We start from the raw sequence: 16,865 nt of genomic DNA, 5'->3' as shown, positions 1-16,865 counted from the left end.
CACTGCTCTTCTCCCTCCGCACATGCACTGGCTGGCTCAGCGTAGTTACTGCTGAAGAGGTCTTCCACAAACTGGGTGATCTGGGTTTTCACCTTGGGATCCTTTAACATCCTTCTTTTTAAGGACAGAAGACGATGAAGGGCAACATCTCTGTTGTTGGGTAGAGACGGTCTTTCTGGCTTGAAAGGTAGAGGCGCAATCCAATTACCTTGAGGGTCTTGAGTGACTTGGTTGTTCATCATCTCAAGGAACTTCTGTTCATCTTTAGAGAAGGCTGTTTGCTCATCTCTCTCTGTGACTTCGAAGATGGAAGAGTAATCAGGCATTACTCCCTGGCAACAAACTGAAATGTGGCTGGCACATCCTTGCATTAGTGAAGGCCTTTTTGTGACAGGCTGGAACATCTTGTTCAGGCAGACTGGACCTAACACCGTCCATCCTAAAGGCAACTGCTGGGCTATGGGGGATCCCTTAGGACCTTCAATCTGGTTGCTAACACGGAACAGCATGGGACAGTCTGCGCCGATGAGCATGACGATGTCTGTTTCCAAGTCTAAAGCTGGAATTAGATCTTGGATGCCTTTGAGATGAGGATGGGCTTGTACCACCTCCTTTGTGGCTATTTGTTCTTTGTTTCTGGGGATCAGGCTGCATTCTATGAGGTCAGGAAGTTCATAACTGGCCTTTTGTCCAAAAGGCGAAATTTTGAACTTTGTCGCAACTCTGCCATACATTTTATTCTTTCCTGAACAAGTGGATATGGTGTACTCCACTGTCTTGCTGTGAAGGTCGAACATGTCAAAGAACTCTGGGGTTGCAAGAGAAGCATCACTTTGGGCGTCCAAGGCGACGTAGACCTTTTTTCTGTTCCACGGCTGCTTGTCTGGATACACCTCTGCCAGGCAGATTGGGTGGCAAATCCTGGGCTTGTTGCTATTTTGGCATAGCTTGGTGCAGGCAACAGCAGGAGCCTTGAGAGCTACCTGAGGTTCTGCGGGCCTTTGATCATCTTTAGTTTCTTCTTTGACAGAAGACTTTGATTTTGCTTTGAATTGAGTAGAGTCGAAGTTGTGCATTGCAGAGCAATGCTTGATGCTATTACAGTGTTGACATTTCACCTTCTCCTTGCAGTCTTTGGAGAAGTGAATAGTGGAGCCGCAACATCTATAGCACACCTTGGCCTTTTGGACTATTTGGAGCCGTTCTTTGTAGGGCTTCTTCGCGAACTCTCTACATTCAGCTAGGCTGTGTGGCCGTTGATGAATGGGACAGGTGATGCTGTTGTTGCTGACTGGTTGAGCAGAAGCTGGAGAAGTAGTGTCCGTCATCTTGACACTCAAATTCCTTTTAAGTTCTTTGCCCTGCACTTTGTCTTCTTTGGAGGTCTTTTCAGGCTTTAGGCCTTGGTACAAAGCAGGAAGACCTGTTTGAGGGTCATTCCTCTCACGAGCTGCTTTGGTAACGAAATCCACTAAAAAGTTGAAGGGCGGGTATATATTTGCATTTGCCTCCTTGTATTTGAACACCTCTTTCCCCCAAGCTTCTCGAAGGGGAAAGGGGAGTTTGCAGAGAATGGGACTTTGCGACGTGTGCTGGTCCAGACATGCCAATCCTGGCAGCTCTGGATTTCCTTTGGCTGAAGCTAGCTCTAACAAAAGATCACTGAAGTCCCAAAGCTGTTTACAATCTTTCATCTTTAGCGACGGGAATCTGTTGAGTCGATCCATGAGAGATGCCTCTATTTCGGTGCTCGCACCATAGCGCTGGTCCAAACGAGACCACGCTGTGGACAATGCTCTTTGGGGGTCTGCCACATGAGCAGCATAAAGTCTCTTTATTTGCTCGGCTGAGCTGGGTCCAAGCCACGCCATAAGAAGGGACAATTCTTCGTCAGCTTCTAGCTTGAAATCTCGGATGGCCCTCTTGAAGGTAATTTTCCACAGAAGGTAGTCTTCTGGCCGGTCAGTGAATTTCTGGACCCCTTTGTCTCTGATGTCTCTTCTTGGATTCCGCAGGAGGGATCCCAATTGTGAATCCGGTGTGTAGGGGTACATCTGAGGAGTCTGCTGTGGTGTGACAAAGTCAATGTTCTTTGGTTGAACACGTCTCGTCACGATGGTAGGAGTTGCTGGGTTCAGAAGATTGCTGGCAGGCAACACCTCTGAAGCTTTCGTCCTGCTAGGGACAGTTGGCTTGGCATGTAGGGATGGATGTGGTGGTTCACTCCCGGCCATGCCCTGCCAATCTGAGGGGATGACTGGATTGAATCCGATGGACACTGGATCCTGTAGAAAGATGTCATTCTTTGGTTCCCACGCGGACAGGTGGTATTTTTGAGGCTTAATTGCAGGGATGGACTCTGACAGAGACGATGGCACCCTCCCGGCCATACTTTGCCGCACTTTGGGGGAATAGGCTGGCTTTGAAGCCGCGAACACTGGAACAGGTGAACTATCTTCCGGATGGTCAAAAGAAACATGACCCTGCACTACAGGTGGTTCAAGATGCAGGTGTGCTGAGACCTTTGCTATGGGCTCTTGTGATGGCAGGAGGCTAAGGTTTTCTTGTGTTAGCTCCTGTGATAGAGCTTTGGCTAAAACGTTGGCCCTGGCTATCTTTTGTGCTGTGTCTCTTTTTGCTTGGAGCAGAGCTAGGTCCCGTTGTAGCGTATCCTGCTTGGCCTTTGCCACTGCAAACTCTATTTCTCTCTGCAGTTCCTGCTGGGCTTTGGCCTGTTGAAGGAGGAGCTCCTCCTCGTCAAAGGCCAGGCCTTGCTTAGCCATCTCCGCAGACGCCTCTGCTTCCAAAACCTCCTTCCTAATTTCTAAACGAATAGCCTCTCTGCTATAATAGGCTGCCTTGGAAGATGTACTAATAAATGAGTGAGCAGATTGGGAGGAACTGCTATGCCTAGATGAATGTTTGGATTTAATGCTGGCAGCCTTAGAGGAACGCTTAAGCATACTGGATCTAAGGCTTACACATGGGGAGCCTTGAACCCTTTCCTCTGCACCTTTGGATAAGGAACTAGGCTCTGGTTCAAATAGAACCGCGCTGTAGCGCCTCCTCTCTTCCTGTAGGGTAAAAGAAATTTCTTTAGCTCTATCCAAAGACTCTGGGGTATTAATTTTGTTCAGTACATAAATTATTTCCTCTGCAATAGCACTTCCATCATTGAAGGCCTTCAAAAATTCTTGTTTAAGAACTTCTTTTTCCTTTGGGCAAAGAGAAGCCTTAATTGACTCATATAAGGTGGGTAAGTTTCGCCAAGTCCTTTTAAACCTTTGTGTAAGTTGGCTTTCCTGCTGCAAAAAACCAAACATGGCCTTCTCTGTGGGATGCCTTTCTCTGACAGGGTGGGGGGATTTGACTCTAACTTGTGGGACCTCAAAGTTTTGACTTGCCATAATGCAAAATTCAAAGGAAACTTAACCCACACTTTAAACAGTACAAATGCAATACAATTTAAGCATACAATGAAAAAGGCACACAAAAAGGCAATGCAATTCTTGAAAAGACAATTACAATAGTTGCTTTCTTTAAAAGGTAAACCTTGCTTTGTTTAGCCTATTGAAGGCTCTCAGGAACTGTTGCTGGGCAGACTTCAAGTGAAGGCTGGCTCCTCCCACCCCTCAACCCTGGAGGGCTGAAGGCTGGCTCTGCAAAAAAGGCGGGAAGTGCAGAAGGCTGGAGACTTTGCAAAGGCTTGCTTGCTTCTGGCTGGATGTTGCAATTACTGTAGAAGCCTTGCTTCTGGAAAGGGGCGGGAATCTTTAGAAGAAACAGTAGCTTGCAGAAGATGGCTGGAAAAACCCTGCAAAAGTATCAATCCTGCAGAGAGCTGGAGGCTGTGCAGAAATAACAGTAGCTTTGCAGGTTTGTTTGCTGCAGCTGCAAAGGCAGGTTGTTACAATTTACCCACTTCTGCAGAAGCTTGCAAGGAGCTGGTGGAAACTCTGCAAAAGTATCAATTTTGCACAGAGCTGCTGGCTGGTGCAAAAGCTGGTTGCTTTGCAATTGCTGTGACTTGCTTGAGAAGCAAAAAAGGCGGGAACCCCAGGGAAGTGTATCCACTTTGCAAAGCTGGGCTTCCCCTCTGAAGGCAAAGGCAGGCTTCCTTTTGATTCTATTTTTTCTTTAGAAAACTATAAGCTTGGCAAAAATAAGACCCTTTGGCTCCTTCTTTTCCCTTTTTGCACTTCTGGAAAAGAAGGCTTCTCATAGCACTGTGCCGTCGCGCCTGGGGCTATTATTCTCAACAAAGGAGGGATGGACGTGTCTTCTTTCCCCCAGGGGAGTGCTTCTTGCCCTCCTTTAGGAAACTGTAACTCCCAAGAACCCAAAACGATGTAAATAACTCAAAACAAGTTTTATTTGTCACAAAGTCATTTCTTCAATGCAATAAACTGGAAACTCTAGGGGGGGGGTGAAGGAAAACACACTGTATAGTCTCTCTTAGTCCTGGGTCCAAGGGTTTAGAAGCTGAGAAGCCTCACCAGGTTTCCTCTTCCTCAATGGCTGGCAATGCCGGAGCAAAATCACAGCCCCAGTTCAAATGGCCTATTTTGAAGATGCAGGATCTTCCTCTGATGCCAAAAGAACTGGCTTGAAGGCGCCTGGGTCTCCTCAGTAGTCGTCCAGGATGATCTGGACATACAGCATGAGTCCCAGGGGTAAAACCTCAGAATTGGTGCTATGAGGTAACTTCACAGGGTCCTATAAAAATGAAGTCTGTTACTCACGTCCATGTTGCAGAAACTCTCTTGGTAGAATGAAAAGAAAGAGGAAGTTCTCCCCTCTTGCAGGAAGAGGTGGAGCCAAACAGTGCTGATTGACAGCTACAAGTAACCAATGCATACAAATATACAAAAACATGGCAAAAGGGGCAGGATTAAACATGATACAACAGTTTACATCTTACAATTAACAGTTTTATATATAGGTGGCGCCACTCACGCCGTCACAAGGTCTATTTTCCCTAAACTCCACCAGTGTTCATATTTAGGCATATTGCGGATTCGTCCCAAGTTTGGTCTAGATCCATCATTGTTTGAATCCACAGTGCTCTCTGGATGTAGGTGAACTACAACTCCCAAACTCAAGGGCAATGTCCACCAGACCCTTCCAGTATTTCCTGTTGATCAGGGTGGTCCTGTGTAGGAAGTTTGGTTCAATTCCATCATTGGTGGGGTTCAGAATGCTCTTTGATTGTAGGTGAACTATAAATCCCAACAACTACAACTCACAAATGTCAAGGTCTATTTTCCCTAAACACCACCAGTGTTCATATTTGGGCATATTGAGGATTCGTGCCAAGTTTGGTCTAGATCCATAATTTTTTGAATGCACAATGCTCTCTGGATGTAGGTGAACTATATCTCCTAAACTCAAGGTCAATGCCCACCAAACCCATCCTGTCTTTTCTGTTGGTCATGGGAGTTCTGTGTGCCAATTTTGGTCCAATTCCATCATTGGTGGAGTTCAGAATGCTCTTTGATTGTAAGTGAACTATAAATCCCAGCAACTACAACTCCCAAATGACAAACATCAATCCCCCCCCCCCCAACCCCACCAGTATTCAGATTTGGATGTATGGGGTATTTGTGCCATATGTGGTCCATTGAATGAAAATACATCCTGCATATCAGATATTTACATTACGATCCATAACAGTAGCAAAATTACAGTTATGAAGTAACAACAAAAATAATTTTATAGTTGGGGGTCACCACAACATGAGGAACTGTATTCAGGGGTTGCAACATTAGGAAGGTTGAGAACCACTGATTTAGGAGAACACCAATGGCGAATGGACTCCATCCAGATGCTCAACTGGATGGAGTAGGCCTCCTGAATCCATGGATGGATTCAACACCAAGGATGCATCTACACTGGAAAATGAATGCATTTTGATGCCACTCTAACTGCCATGACTCAATACTGTGGAATTCTGGGAGTTGTAGTTTGGTGAAGTACCAAGAAGCAGAGAAGGCCAAAGAGTTTGTAACATGGCATATTCCATAATTCCATAGCATTGAGCCATGGCAGTCAAAGTGGCATGATTCCATAGCATTGAGCCATGATAATTAATAATAATATAATAATTTATAGCCCACCACCATCTCCCCAAAGGGGACTCGGGGCGGCTAACGTGAGGCCAAGCCCAAAAATAATACATCAATAAAATACAACACAACAGAAAGATTACATCACAACAAAATTAACTCTTATCCAAAAAAGGAACTTTATTTTAGCAGAGTGATGAAAAGCCAGAGCTTTTTCCATCCAGAGCCAACCCAAAAGAAGGAACATGGGATCATAGAATCATTGAGTTGGATTAGACCTCGTGGGCCATCCAGTCCAACCCCATTCTGCCAAGAAGCAGGAAATTTGCTTTCAAAACACCCCCGACCATTGATTGAGGTTCTGGGTTTGAGCCTGCCACTTTTGGACTCTTGCTTGCTGGGGCGTTCCAGCAAGTGTCTCTGTAGATCTTAGAAAACTATTTCTTGATTTAAGTCGTTGACATGCTGGTTGATACCCAAACAAGGGATGAGCTGGAGATGTCACTGCCTTGGTCCTTTCACTTTTGGCTGCTACTTCCCGGCAGATGTCAGGTGGTGCAATACCGGTTAAGCAGTGTAATTTCTCCAGTGGTGTAGGGCGCAGACACCCCGTGATAATGCGGCATGTCTCATTAAGAGCCACATCCACTGTTTTAGCGTGGTGAGATGTGTTCCACACTGGGCATGCATACTCAGCAGCAGAGTAGCCAAGCGCAAGGGCAGATGTCTTCACTGTGTCTGGTTGTGATCCCTAGGTTGTGCCAGTCAGCTTTCGTATGACACGAGAGCATTAGTATTTTCCCCTCTCCTTGAAATGACCCTGGACCTCAGATCAAAATCCAAAATATTGACCTAAAACTTGCCATTGACTTATACATTCAAACTGAGAGTTTGAGTCCTTTGGCAGAATAGCAGTTGGTTCGGAAACAAATTGAGAATGCAACTGAAGAAGGAAGTTGGGCATTGTTATTCTAGTAAGGTTTCTCTGTCTCTCTCCTGACGTATTCTAACATACCGCAGTCCAAATAACGAATTCTATATCTGGGATTGTATTTTAATGAATCTATTATGACTTGCAATATTTGATCTCGTGTGATATCATTTCTGGGCTTGATTAGATATTTTCTCGAGCGGTGTCATGGGGAATTGGGTTATTTGGCAATTTGTTGTTATTGTTTTAATGATGTTTACAAAAAAAAAGTGAAATTACCAGCTATAGTTGGTAACCATAATTTTAAAGATATATGAGATGGCTGCTAAATAAATGAAAGTATAGATACAATGCATTGTGCAAACAAATATATGATGCTTGGATTCTGCTGCTAAAGAGAATCTTGTTTGATTTACATTTGGATATGAATGGCTTTCGTTCTCCCTTTGCAAACATTTAAGAGAGAGGTGTGTTCATCCCCGCAGATAATGCGTGTCCTTTTTTCCCCCCTTTCCTCCCGTATGTGCATGTTTGTGGCTGTTACCCAGGTCCTGAAGGCTGTAACCTCTTCATTTATCACCTGCCCCAGGAGTTTGGGGATGCGGAGCTCATGCAGATGTTCTTGCCTTTTGGCAACGTCATCTCTGCCAAAGTCTTTGTCGACCGTGCCACCAACCAAAGTAAATGCTTTGGTAAGTAGCCAACGCACTCGCTTCTCTTGCCAACAGGACATTTAAATGTCACTTTTTAAAATATATAGATACCAAAACTGGCTGGAGGATTTGGGAAGTTGTCGTGTCCAGAAAAAGTAATGTTTATAAGTTCTGCTTCAACCCTTTCAGACCGCAACTGGAATATTGTGTCCAATTCTGTGTCCATATCTGTCCGAACGTATCTCCTTCTCAGAGTTTAAGATCTTCTGGGGAGGCACTGCTCTCGGCCCCACCTCTAGCACAAGTGAGATTGGTGGGGACGAGGAGCAGGGCCTTCTCGGTGGTGGCCCCTCACCTGTGAAACTCACTCCCCGGGGAAATTAGGTCATCAACATCCCTCCTGGATTTGGGACCAGGCCCGTAGCCAGGATATCGTTTCAGGGGGGGGGGGCTGAATTTTTTTTCAGGGGGGTTTCAGGGGGGGCTGAGTTTCAGGGGGGGCTGAGTCTGAGTGAAAGAGGGTCTAGCCTAGCAAACCTTTTGTATCATTACCCCAATACCCCCATGCATATGGGATATATTGAGTATGGTGATCAGATCATGATATGAATAAACATAACAGTTTAAATAATGCACCAATAAGGCCTTTTCGCGAACCACCATGAAAATTTCGGGGGGGGGGGGCTGAAGCCCCCCGAGCCGCCCCCCTCCCCCCGGCTACATGCCTGGACCAGGTCTTCGGGTAATCTGGCAAATAGACAAAGGATAAGCGACGACTAGAATTGATGGATTGGACAATGTGGAATTTGAATTTTCGGACTCTGGGCTGATAAACGTTGAGCAATAGATGGTTTTAGGGATTGTGATGTATAATGGATTGTTTTAATTGTTTTAATTACTGTTTATATGTTTTATTTTTATCTTGCTGTTGTGCCGGCATCAAATTGTGCCTTTTTGTAAGCCGCCCTGAGTCCCCCCTCGGGGATTGAGAAGGGCAGGGGTAGAAGTGCGAGAAATAAATAATTAATAAATAAATAAATTCTGGGCACCACATTTGAAGGGAGATGTTGACAAGTTGAAATGGGTTCAGAGGAGGGCGACTAAAATGATCAAGGGTCTGGAGAACAAGCCCTATGAGGAGCGGCTTAAAGAGCTGGGCATGTTTAGCCCGTAGATGAGAAGGCTGACAGGAGACATGATGAGGGCCATGTATACATATGTGAGGGAAAGTCACAGGGAGGGAGGAGCAGGCTTGTTTTCTGCTGCCCTGAAGACTAGGATGCGGAACAATGGCTTTAAATTACAGGAAAGGAGATTCCACCTGAATGTTAGGAAGAACTTCCTGACTGTGAGAGCTGTTCAGCAGTGGAACTCTCTGCTCTGGAGTGTGATGGAGGCTCCTTCATTGGACGCTTCTAAACAGAGGCTGGATGGCCATCTGCTGGAGGTGCTTTGAAGGCAATTTTCCTGCTTCTTGGCAGAATGGGGTTGGACTGGATGGTCCACGGCGTCTCTTCCAGCTCTAGGATCCTATGATTTTATGATTATATTTATAGGTTGCTCTAGTTTATAGAGTGCATCTACACTGTAGAAATAACACAATTTGTCACCCCTTTGATTGCCATGACTGAAGGATATCAATTTACGAAACAGTTGATCTCTCCAGCTACTTTTTTTTATTGTGTTTTCTCCTGTATTTTGCATTTTACTGTGTTGTATTGTACATTTTAGAAGGGCTTGGCCTCATGTGAGCTGCCCCGAGACTCCTTTTGGGGAGATGGTGGCAGGGTATAAATAAAGATGTTTCTTACTACTACTACTACTACTACTATAACAACAAAGATAACCACCTGAAACCTAAATCCAGTTTTTCTGCTTTGAACTGGATTGTATGGTGGTGTAGACTCATATAATCCACTCCAAAGCAGATAATGTGGATTGTCTGATTCGATGATCTGAATTAAATGACAGTATAGAAGAGACCAGAGTCAACATGGAGACACTAGGTTGCTGTGAGTTTTCTGCGCTGTCTGGCCACGTTCCAGAAGCATTCTCTCCTGACATTTCACCCACATCTATGGTGGGCATCCTCAGAGATTGTGAGGTCTGTTGGAAACTCGGCAAGTGAGGAAGATAGAATTAGTAAAAACTGGATCGTGTACCAAACCCAACATTGCAAGCTTTTCCAAAAGAGCCAAAATATATTAGGATTTATATTAAGAATATACGTTACACAGCAATGCCCCACTTATATAGATAATGTCCTTAAATAACCCACTAATCTTGCAGATTCCTATAAGTCTAGGAAGAGCTACCTCCAATGAAATGGTTGCAATGAAACGGTGATTGGTTATGGTATTGAATAATGGCTTTCCCTTTTCTGCCCCCGTTCTGTCGCCCTCCCACTTTCTTTTGTCTCCAGGTTTCGTCAGTTTTGACAATCCAACTAGTGCTCAGGCAGCCATTCAGGCCATGAACGGCTTCCAGATCGGCATGAAGAGGCTAAAAGTCCAGTTAAAGCGGCCAAAAGATGCCAACAGACCCTACTGACCCCTGTTCACTTTGGCTCTGAAAACAGGTAAGGAGACACAGGTGGAGATGGATGGTCCAGGTAGAGTCCAAGCAGAGGAATGGGATATGAAACAAATCCTCTCTTCCAACTCATGAGAAACTTGACTGAATTAAAACACATGGTTTGCGTGCCAATAATAATAATAATAATAATAATATACTTTATTTATATTCTGTCCTTCTTCCCCTAGACTCGGAGCAGATTACAGCATTTATATACATAGGCAAACATTCAATGTGTTTACAATCATGTACAATGAGACACACAAACGCAAACAAAGGCACAGGCTTCTCCTTTCATTTCCGGCTTCTGGAGGTGGTGCTCATCTCTGGCTCTGGAGAGGTGCTTTCTCCATTTTCAAGCTGAGGAACCTGTGTTGTCACCTCCTGGTTGTGTGGCTGGCAAGATTACTTGGAGTGCTTTACAATCATATACGATCAGACACACAAACACAAAGGCAGAGGCTTCTCCTTTCATTTCCAGCTTCTGGAGGCGGTGCTCATCACTTGCTCTAGGGAGGTGCTTTCTCCATTTTCAAGCTGAATAGCCTGCAATGTCACCTCCTGGTTGTGTGGTTGTGTGGCTGGCAAGATTACTTGGAGTGCTTTACAATCAGATACATTGAGACACACAAACACAAACAAAGGGAGAGGCTTCTCCTTTCATTTCCAGCTTCTGGAGGTGGTGCTCATTTTTGGCACTGTATCTGATTGTAAAGCACTCCAAGTAATTTTCAAGCTGAATAGCCTGCATTGTCACCAACTGATTGTGTGACCAGCAAGATTGCTTGGAGCGTCTCTTTGCCTTTCCCCACCCAAGCGGTACCTATTTATCTACTCACATTTACATGTTTTCGAACTGCTACGTTGGCAGGAACTGGAGCTGGCAGACGGGAGCTCATCCTGTCTTGCGGATTCAAACTGCCAATCTTCAGGTCAGAAATTCAGCAACACATGAATTTAACACATTGTGCCACCGCACAATTCTTATTAAAGCAATACATGAGTCGCCCTAAGGGGCTGAGAATGGCGGTTAATAAATGCATCAAATAAATAAATTAATAAATGCATCAAATACATTGTCCGTAACTGCTTGATCAGGAGGGATATCAGTGAGTTGAGGTTCACATCTTTCATTGCCTTTAACCAGATTCAAGTGTATTTAGAGAGAAAGAGACATATTCCTAAGACTTTCACAGTGTGCATATCTGTCTGTGTGAGAGAAGATATCCACACATGTATATATGTCTCTGTGTGTATATACGATGTATAAGAACAGTATTGGCCCACCACTCCAGACCCTTCCCTCCTATCCACCCAACAATCCTCTTCATTGCATTTCAAACCTCCTTACTCTATTAATGAAAATGAACAAAATCTGACTACCAGTATTAAAAAAACTCTAAAATTACAACAGCAAAACAGCAGAGAGGAAACAACCAGGCACATCTTAACACCTCTCAACAAAAGATTCCCCCAGGCTCAGCCAGGCATTCAAATGCTAATGAAGGTGGTCAGTTGAAACATTCACACCTAGCTCCAGCAGAGAAGAGCTCTTTGCCCCACCCCAGTCATTCCACAGATATATAAACCCATTTTCCTAGTTCCAACAGACCTCACTATCTCTGAGGATGCTTGCCATAGATGCAGGCGAAACGTCAGGAGAGAATGCCTTGAGAACATGGCCATATAGCCCCAAAAAACCCACAAGAACCTATTATTATTATTATTATTATTATTATTATTATTATTATTATTATTGATACTACTAGCTGTATCTGCCACGCATTGCTGTAGCCAACATTCCTTCCCTCTTTCTCTCCTTCTTTCCCTCCTTCCTTCCCTTTTCTTCTTTCCTTCTCTCCTTCCTTCCTTCTCTACTTCTTTCCTTCCTTCCCCTTTTTCTTTTCCTTCCCCTTACTCTTCTTTCTTCCTTCTCTATCTCTTTCATTCCTTCCTTCCTTTGCTTTTTGCTTCCATCCTTCCTTCTCTTTCCTTCTTTCCTTCCCTCCCTTTCTCTCCTTCTCTCCCTCTTTCCTTCACTTCCTCTTTCCTTCCTTCCTTCTTTCCCTTTTTTTCTTTCCTCCTCTCCTTCCTTCCTTCCTTCTCTACCTCTTTCCTTCCTCCCTTTTTTTCCTTCCTCTTACTCTTCTTTCTTCCTTTTCTACCTCTTTCCTTCCTTCCTTTGCTATTTGCTTCCATCTTTTCTTCTCTTTTCTTCTTTCTTTCTTTCCCTCCCTTTCTCTCCTTCTTTCCTTTTTCTTCTTTCCTCCTCTCTTCTCCTTCCTTCCCTACCTCTTTCCTTCCTCTCCCCTTTTTCTTTTCCTTCCTCTTACTCTCCTTTCTTCCTTCTCTACCTCCTTCCTTCCTTCCTTCCTTCCTTCTTTGCTTCCATGCTTCCTTCTCTCTTACCTTCTTTCTTTCCCTCCCTCCCTCTTTCTTTTCTTTCTGGGGTTCAGAATGCTCTTTGATTGTAAGTGAACTATAAATCCCAGCAACTACAACTCCCAAGTGACAAAAATCATTTTTTTTTGAGTGAAGGACATACATTGGATTGTTAGGTGTCTTGTATCCAAATTTGGTGTCAATTCGTCCAGTGGTTTTTGAGTTCCGTTAATCCCACAAACGAACATTACATTTTTATTCATATAGATTATTATGCACAAAGTGTTGTGCAATAGGGACCATTTCCAAAAATGCTGGTTCTCCTCCTTCATGCAATAAATGTCCCTTGAAAGCGACCGTGTGTCTGATTCAAGGTCTGAAATATCGAATGTTCTGCTTTGGAATCACCAGAAAAAGCAGCAACTACATGCCGGCCCTACAATTGGACCTCACCATGGAAAGACAGCAGATTATTTCCATGTGTTTACGACTGTGTTTTCTTTGCTTTTCCACCACTCGGGATAAGGAAAGGTGCTCTTTTGTTTTTAAGTCCCAAATGATAAAATCACTCCATCTGTCTTGGGTGCGATGTGTCCTGAGTTGGCGAGGGGACATGTCCTTCTCTCCTCTCCCATAGCAGCCAATGTGTCCTGTGCCAACCGGAATAACCACCAAGCCAGCAACTCCATCCAACCGATTCATTTCTTTTTCTTTATATTTTTTTTCTTTCCCTCCGACCCGTTGCCCTTCCGTGTCTCTAAACCCGACCAGGCCAATCATAGCTCCAAGGATGACCCCCAGTTGCCTAGCAAACCTCTCGCTGTTATGGGAGGCCCAAACAAAAGCTCTCCCTCCCAAATTGCCCGAAACTGTAAGTGACTTCAACTCATGTTGTCATCGTGCTTTTCGATGACGCCATGTGGCCGGTTGTAACCTTGTTGCATGAACTTGACGTTGATCTTTCTCTCTATATATCTATATATCTACACTTTATTTTGTATGGGTTCTTCTCCCGTGATTCCACCTTCCCTCTTCCTTTTCCTCCTCTTCCTCCTTTCTCTCTCTGGCGGTTGTGCAGTGCCATATTGATGCTCATGGTGGATAGTTTTTGGAGTGCCGATTGGTCAGTCTTTTACTAGTTGTGGATTTTCTGAACTCCACTTTGTCCTTCTTTGTATCTTCTTCTATTCCTTTTTTTTCTCCCTTTCTGTTGTGATGTGTGACAATGATGTGTGTGCCCTCTATATTGACTGTCGCATCCTCATAGCTGAAGGAAGTGGGTTGGAACATCCTTAAGAAACTTCTCAAAACCAGGAGCAAGGTATTGGGAGACTGCTGTGCCCATCAGCCTTCATCCACATAGCAACTGAGCGTGGATTTTGGGCGTTGCAGATAATAGCAACATTGACTTATCAATTGTTTTATTTTCGAGCCAATTTATAAGTCTGTATATCACTGCACTGCTTAAGCAGGAGTGGGCAATTTCAAATAGTACCCAGGACCAATTTCTGAGTTGAAGACTTGGGACACATCTACGCTGTAGAAAAGATGTGGGCAAACTTTGGCCCTACAGATGTTTTGGACTCCAACTCCCACAGTTCCTAACAGCCGCAGGCCCCTTCCTTCTCACCCTCAGCCGCTTAAGCAGAAAAGGCCTGAGGCTGTTAGGAATTGTGGGAGTTGGGCAGGGTAAAAGTGTTCGAAATAAATAATAACGAAATAAATAGAAATGCTGCAACTGTAAAGAGTTGAATGAAAAATAATGCCAGCACCTTCGTAACTCCTCAGCAGATGGCAGCACAGGTATGCGGCAGGTACTGGCTTGTTCAGTAGACTCTCCTCTACAGTTCCATGATGTAACTGTAAAGGGTTGAGTGAAAATAATGCCTCCACCTTCGTAACTCCTCAACAGATGGCAGTCCTGGTATGCAGCAGGTACTGGCATGTTCAGTAGACTCTCCTCTACAGGCCCATTTTGGCGGGAAGCCTTAGCATTGAACAGTTGTATTGTTAAAGTGCGAAGTATGGAACCCTGTGCAGACGGTGTACCTTATTTGTGACTCCAACTCATTGTTTTGAATTCCTGAAAACGCACATGGGACCAGTAGCCAACGGCTTGGGGACAGCCATTAGTCAATAGACAAGGCATGGACAAACTTTGGCCCTCCAGGTGCCAAGCGGGGCCGAGAGCAGGGCCTCCCCAGAAGATCTGAAACTCCGAGGTGGAACGTAGAATGATATACATTCGGACAAGTACGCTGGATCGGAGCCGTATAGGGTTTTATAGGTCAAGACCAGCACTTTGAATTGTGCTCGGAATTGGATCGGCAGTGTTTCTAGTGTAACACAATGGCAAACCTCATGTCAACTAGCATCAAGATGCAGGGAATGCCGTGGATGTAGTGTACCTGGATTTCAGTAAGGCCTTCAACAAGGTCCCCATGACCTTCTGGCAAACAAACTAGTCCAATGTGGGCTAGGCAAAACTACAGTGAGGTGGATCTGTAATTGGTTAAGTGGACGAACCCAGAGGGTGCTCACCAATGCTTCCTCTTCATCCTGGAAAGAAGTGACGAGTGGAGTGCCATCAGCAGGGTTCCATCCTGGGCCCGGTCCTGTTCATCATCTTTATTAATGACTTAGATGAAGGGTTAGAAGGCAGGATCACCAAGTTTGCAGATGGGACCAAATTGGGAGGGAGAGCCAATACTCCAGAGGACAGGAGCAGGATTCAAAATGATCTTGACAGATTAGAGAGATGAATGCCAAAACTAACAAAATGAAGTTCAACAGGGACAAATGCAAGAGACTCCACTTTGGCAGAAAAAAACAAAATGCAAAGATACAGAATGGGAGACGATGATGCCTGGCTCGAGAGCAGTACGTGTGAAAAAGATCTTGGAGTCCTTGTAGACAGCAAGTTAAACATGAGCCAACAATGTGATGTGGTGGCAAAAAAAGCCAATGGGATTTTGGCCTGATAGGAGCATAGTGTCTAGATCTAGGGAAATAATGCTACCTCTCTATTCTGCCTTTGTTAAACCACACCTGGAATATTGTGTCCAATTCTGGACACCACAATTGAAGAGAGATATTGAGAAGCTGGAATGTGTCCAGAGGAGGGCAACTAAAATCAAGGTCTGGAGGGTTAGAAGGCACAAGAGTGGCTTAAAGAGCTGGGCATGTTTAGCCTGAAGAAGAGAAGGCTGAGAGGAGACATGATAGCCATGTATAAATATGTGAGAGGAAGTCACAGGGAGGAGGGAGCAAGCTTGTTTTCTGCTTCCTTGGAGACTAGGACGCAATGGAACAATGGCTTCAAACTACAAGAAGGGGGATTCCAATTGAACATCAGGAAGAACTTCCTGATTGAGAGCCGTTCAGCAGTGGAACTCTCTGCCCCGGAGTGTGGTGGAGGCTCCTTCTTTGGAAGCTTTTAAACAGCAGCTGGATGGCCATCTGTCGGGGGTGCTTTGAATGCAATTTTCCTGCTTCTTGGCAGAATGGGGTTGGACCAGATGGCCCATGAAGTCCCTTCCAACTCTAGGATTCTATTATTCTAAGATGGAGTTGGTTAGGCTCATTAAAACAAATAAGCATACAGTTGAAATTTGAATTTGAATTTTGGCCAGAAAAACTCTTAGGGAGCTCAAGGGGTCCAGACTGGCTTGGCTGAGAAACCCAGATTGAGCAGCTCTGGCTAATGAGGCTAAGTCATGTTTTGGTCTTGACTTTGGTTATATTTTTTTTTATTGTGTCAGGAGCAACCAGACATTTGTATTACAAAACATGCAAACAAACAAACAGACAAAACACAAAGTTTGCAAGCTTGGTAGCTGGTTAAATGTCCTTTGACCAGTACCTGGCCACTTGGAGTGCCTCTGGTGTTGCCACAAGAAGGTCCTCCATTGTGCATGTGGCAGGGCTCAGGTTGCATTGCAGCAGGTGGTCAGTGGTTTGCTCCTCTCCACACTCACATGTCGTGGATTCCACTTTGTGGCTCCATTTCTTAAGATTGGCTCTGCATCCCGTGGTGCCAGAGCGCAGTCTGTTCAGTGCCTTCCAAGTCACCCAGTCTTCTGTGTGCCCAGGGGGGAGTCTCTCATCTGGTATCAGCCATTGATTGAAGTTCTTGGCTTGAGCCTGCCACTTTTGGACTCTCGCTTGCTGGGGTGTTCCAACGAGTGTCTCTGTAGATCTTAGAAAACTATTTCTTGATTTAAGTCGTTGACGTGCTGGCTGATACCCAAACAAGGGATG

At 44.8% G+C, this 16,865-nt stretch overlaps 1 protein-coding gene across 11 annotated transcripts in view; it reads left to right on the top strand.

Annotated features, from left to right (window-relative positions):
• CELF6 (CUGBP Elav-like family member 6) overlaps positions 1–16,865 on the top strand; it is a 196,079-nt gene that overhangs the window by 171,015 nt on the left and 8,199 nt on the right. For 10 of the 11 annotated variants that reach the window (XM_060755323.2, XM_060755325.2, XM_060755327.2 and 7 more), the window contains 2 exons: positions 7,545–7,688; positions 10,072–10,227. In XM_060755323.2, coding sequence (XP_060611306.2) covers positions 7,545–7,688; positions 10,072–10,199 — 272 coding nt within the window. In that variant the 3' untranslated portion in view covers positions 10,200–10,227. Of the gene's footprint in view, positions 1–7,544; positions 7,689–10,071; positions 10,228–13,376; positions 13,490–16,865 lie in introns of those variants that run through there. The other variant, XM_060755321.2, reaches the window with a different exon arrangement.

This window comes from Anolis sagrei, chromosome 9 (genome assembly GCF_037176765.1).
Source record: "Anolis sagrei isolate rAnoSag1 chromosome 9, rAnoSag1.mat, whole genome shotgun sequence".
Taxonomy (NCBI): domain Eukaryota; kingdom Metazoa; phylum Chordata; class Lepidosauria; order Squamata; family Dactyloidae; genus Anolis; species Anolis sagrei.
Note: the sequence above shows the minus strand (reverse complement) of the source record. Positions and strands in the feature narration are given on the sequence as shown.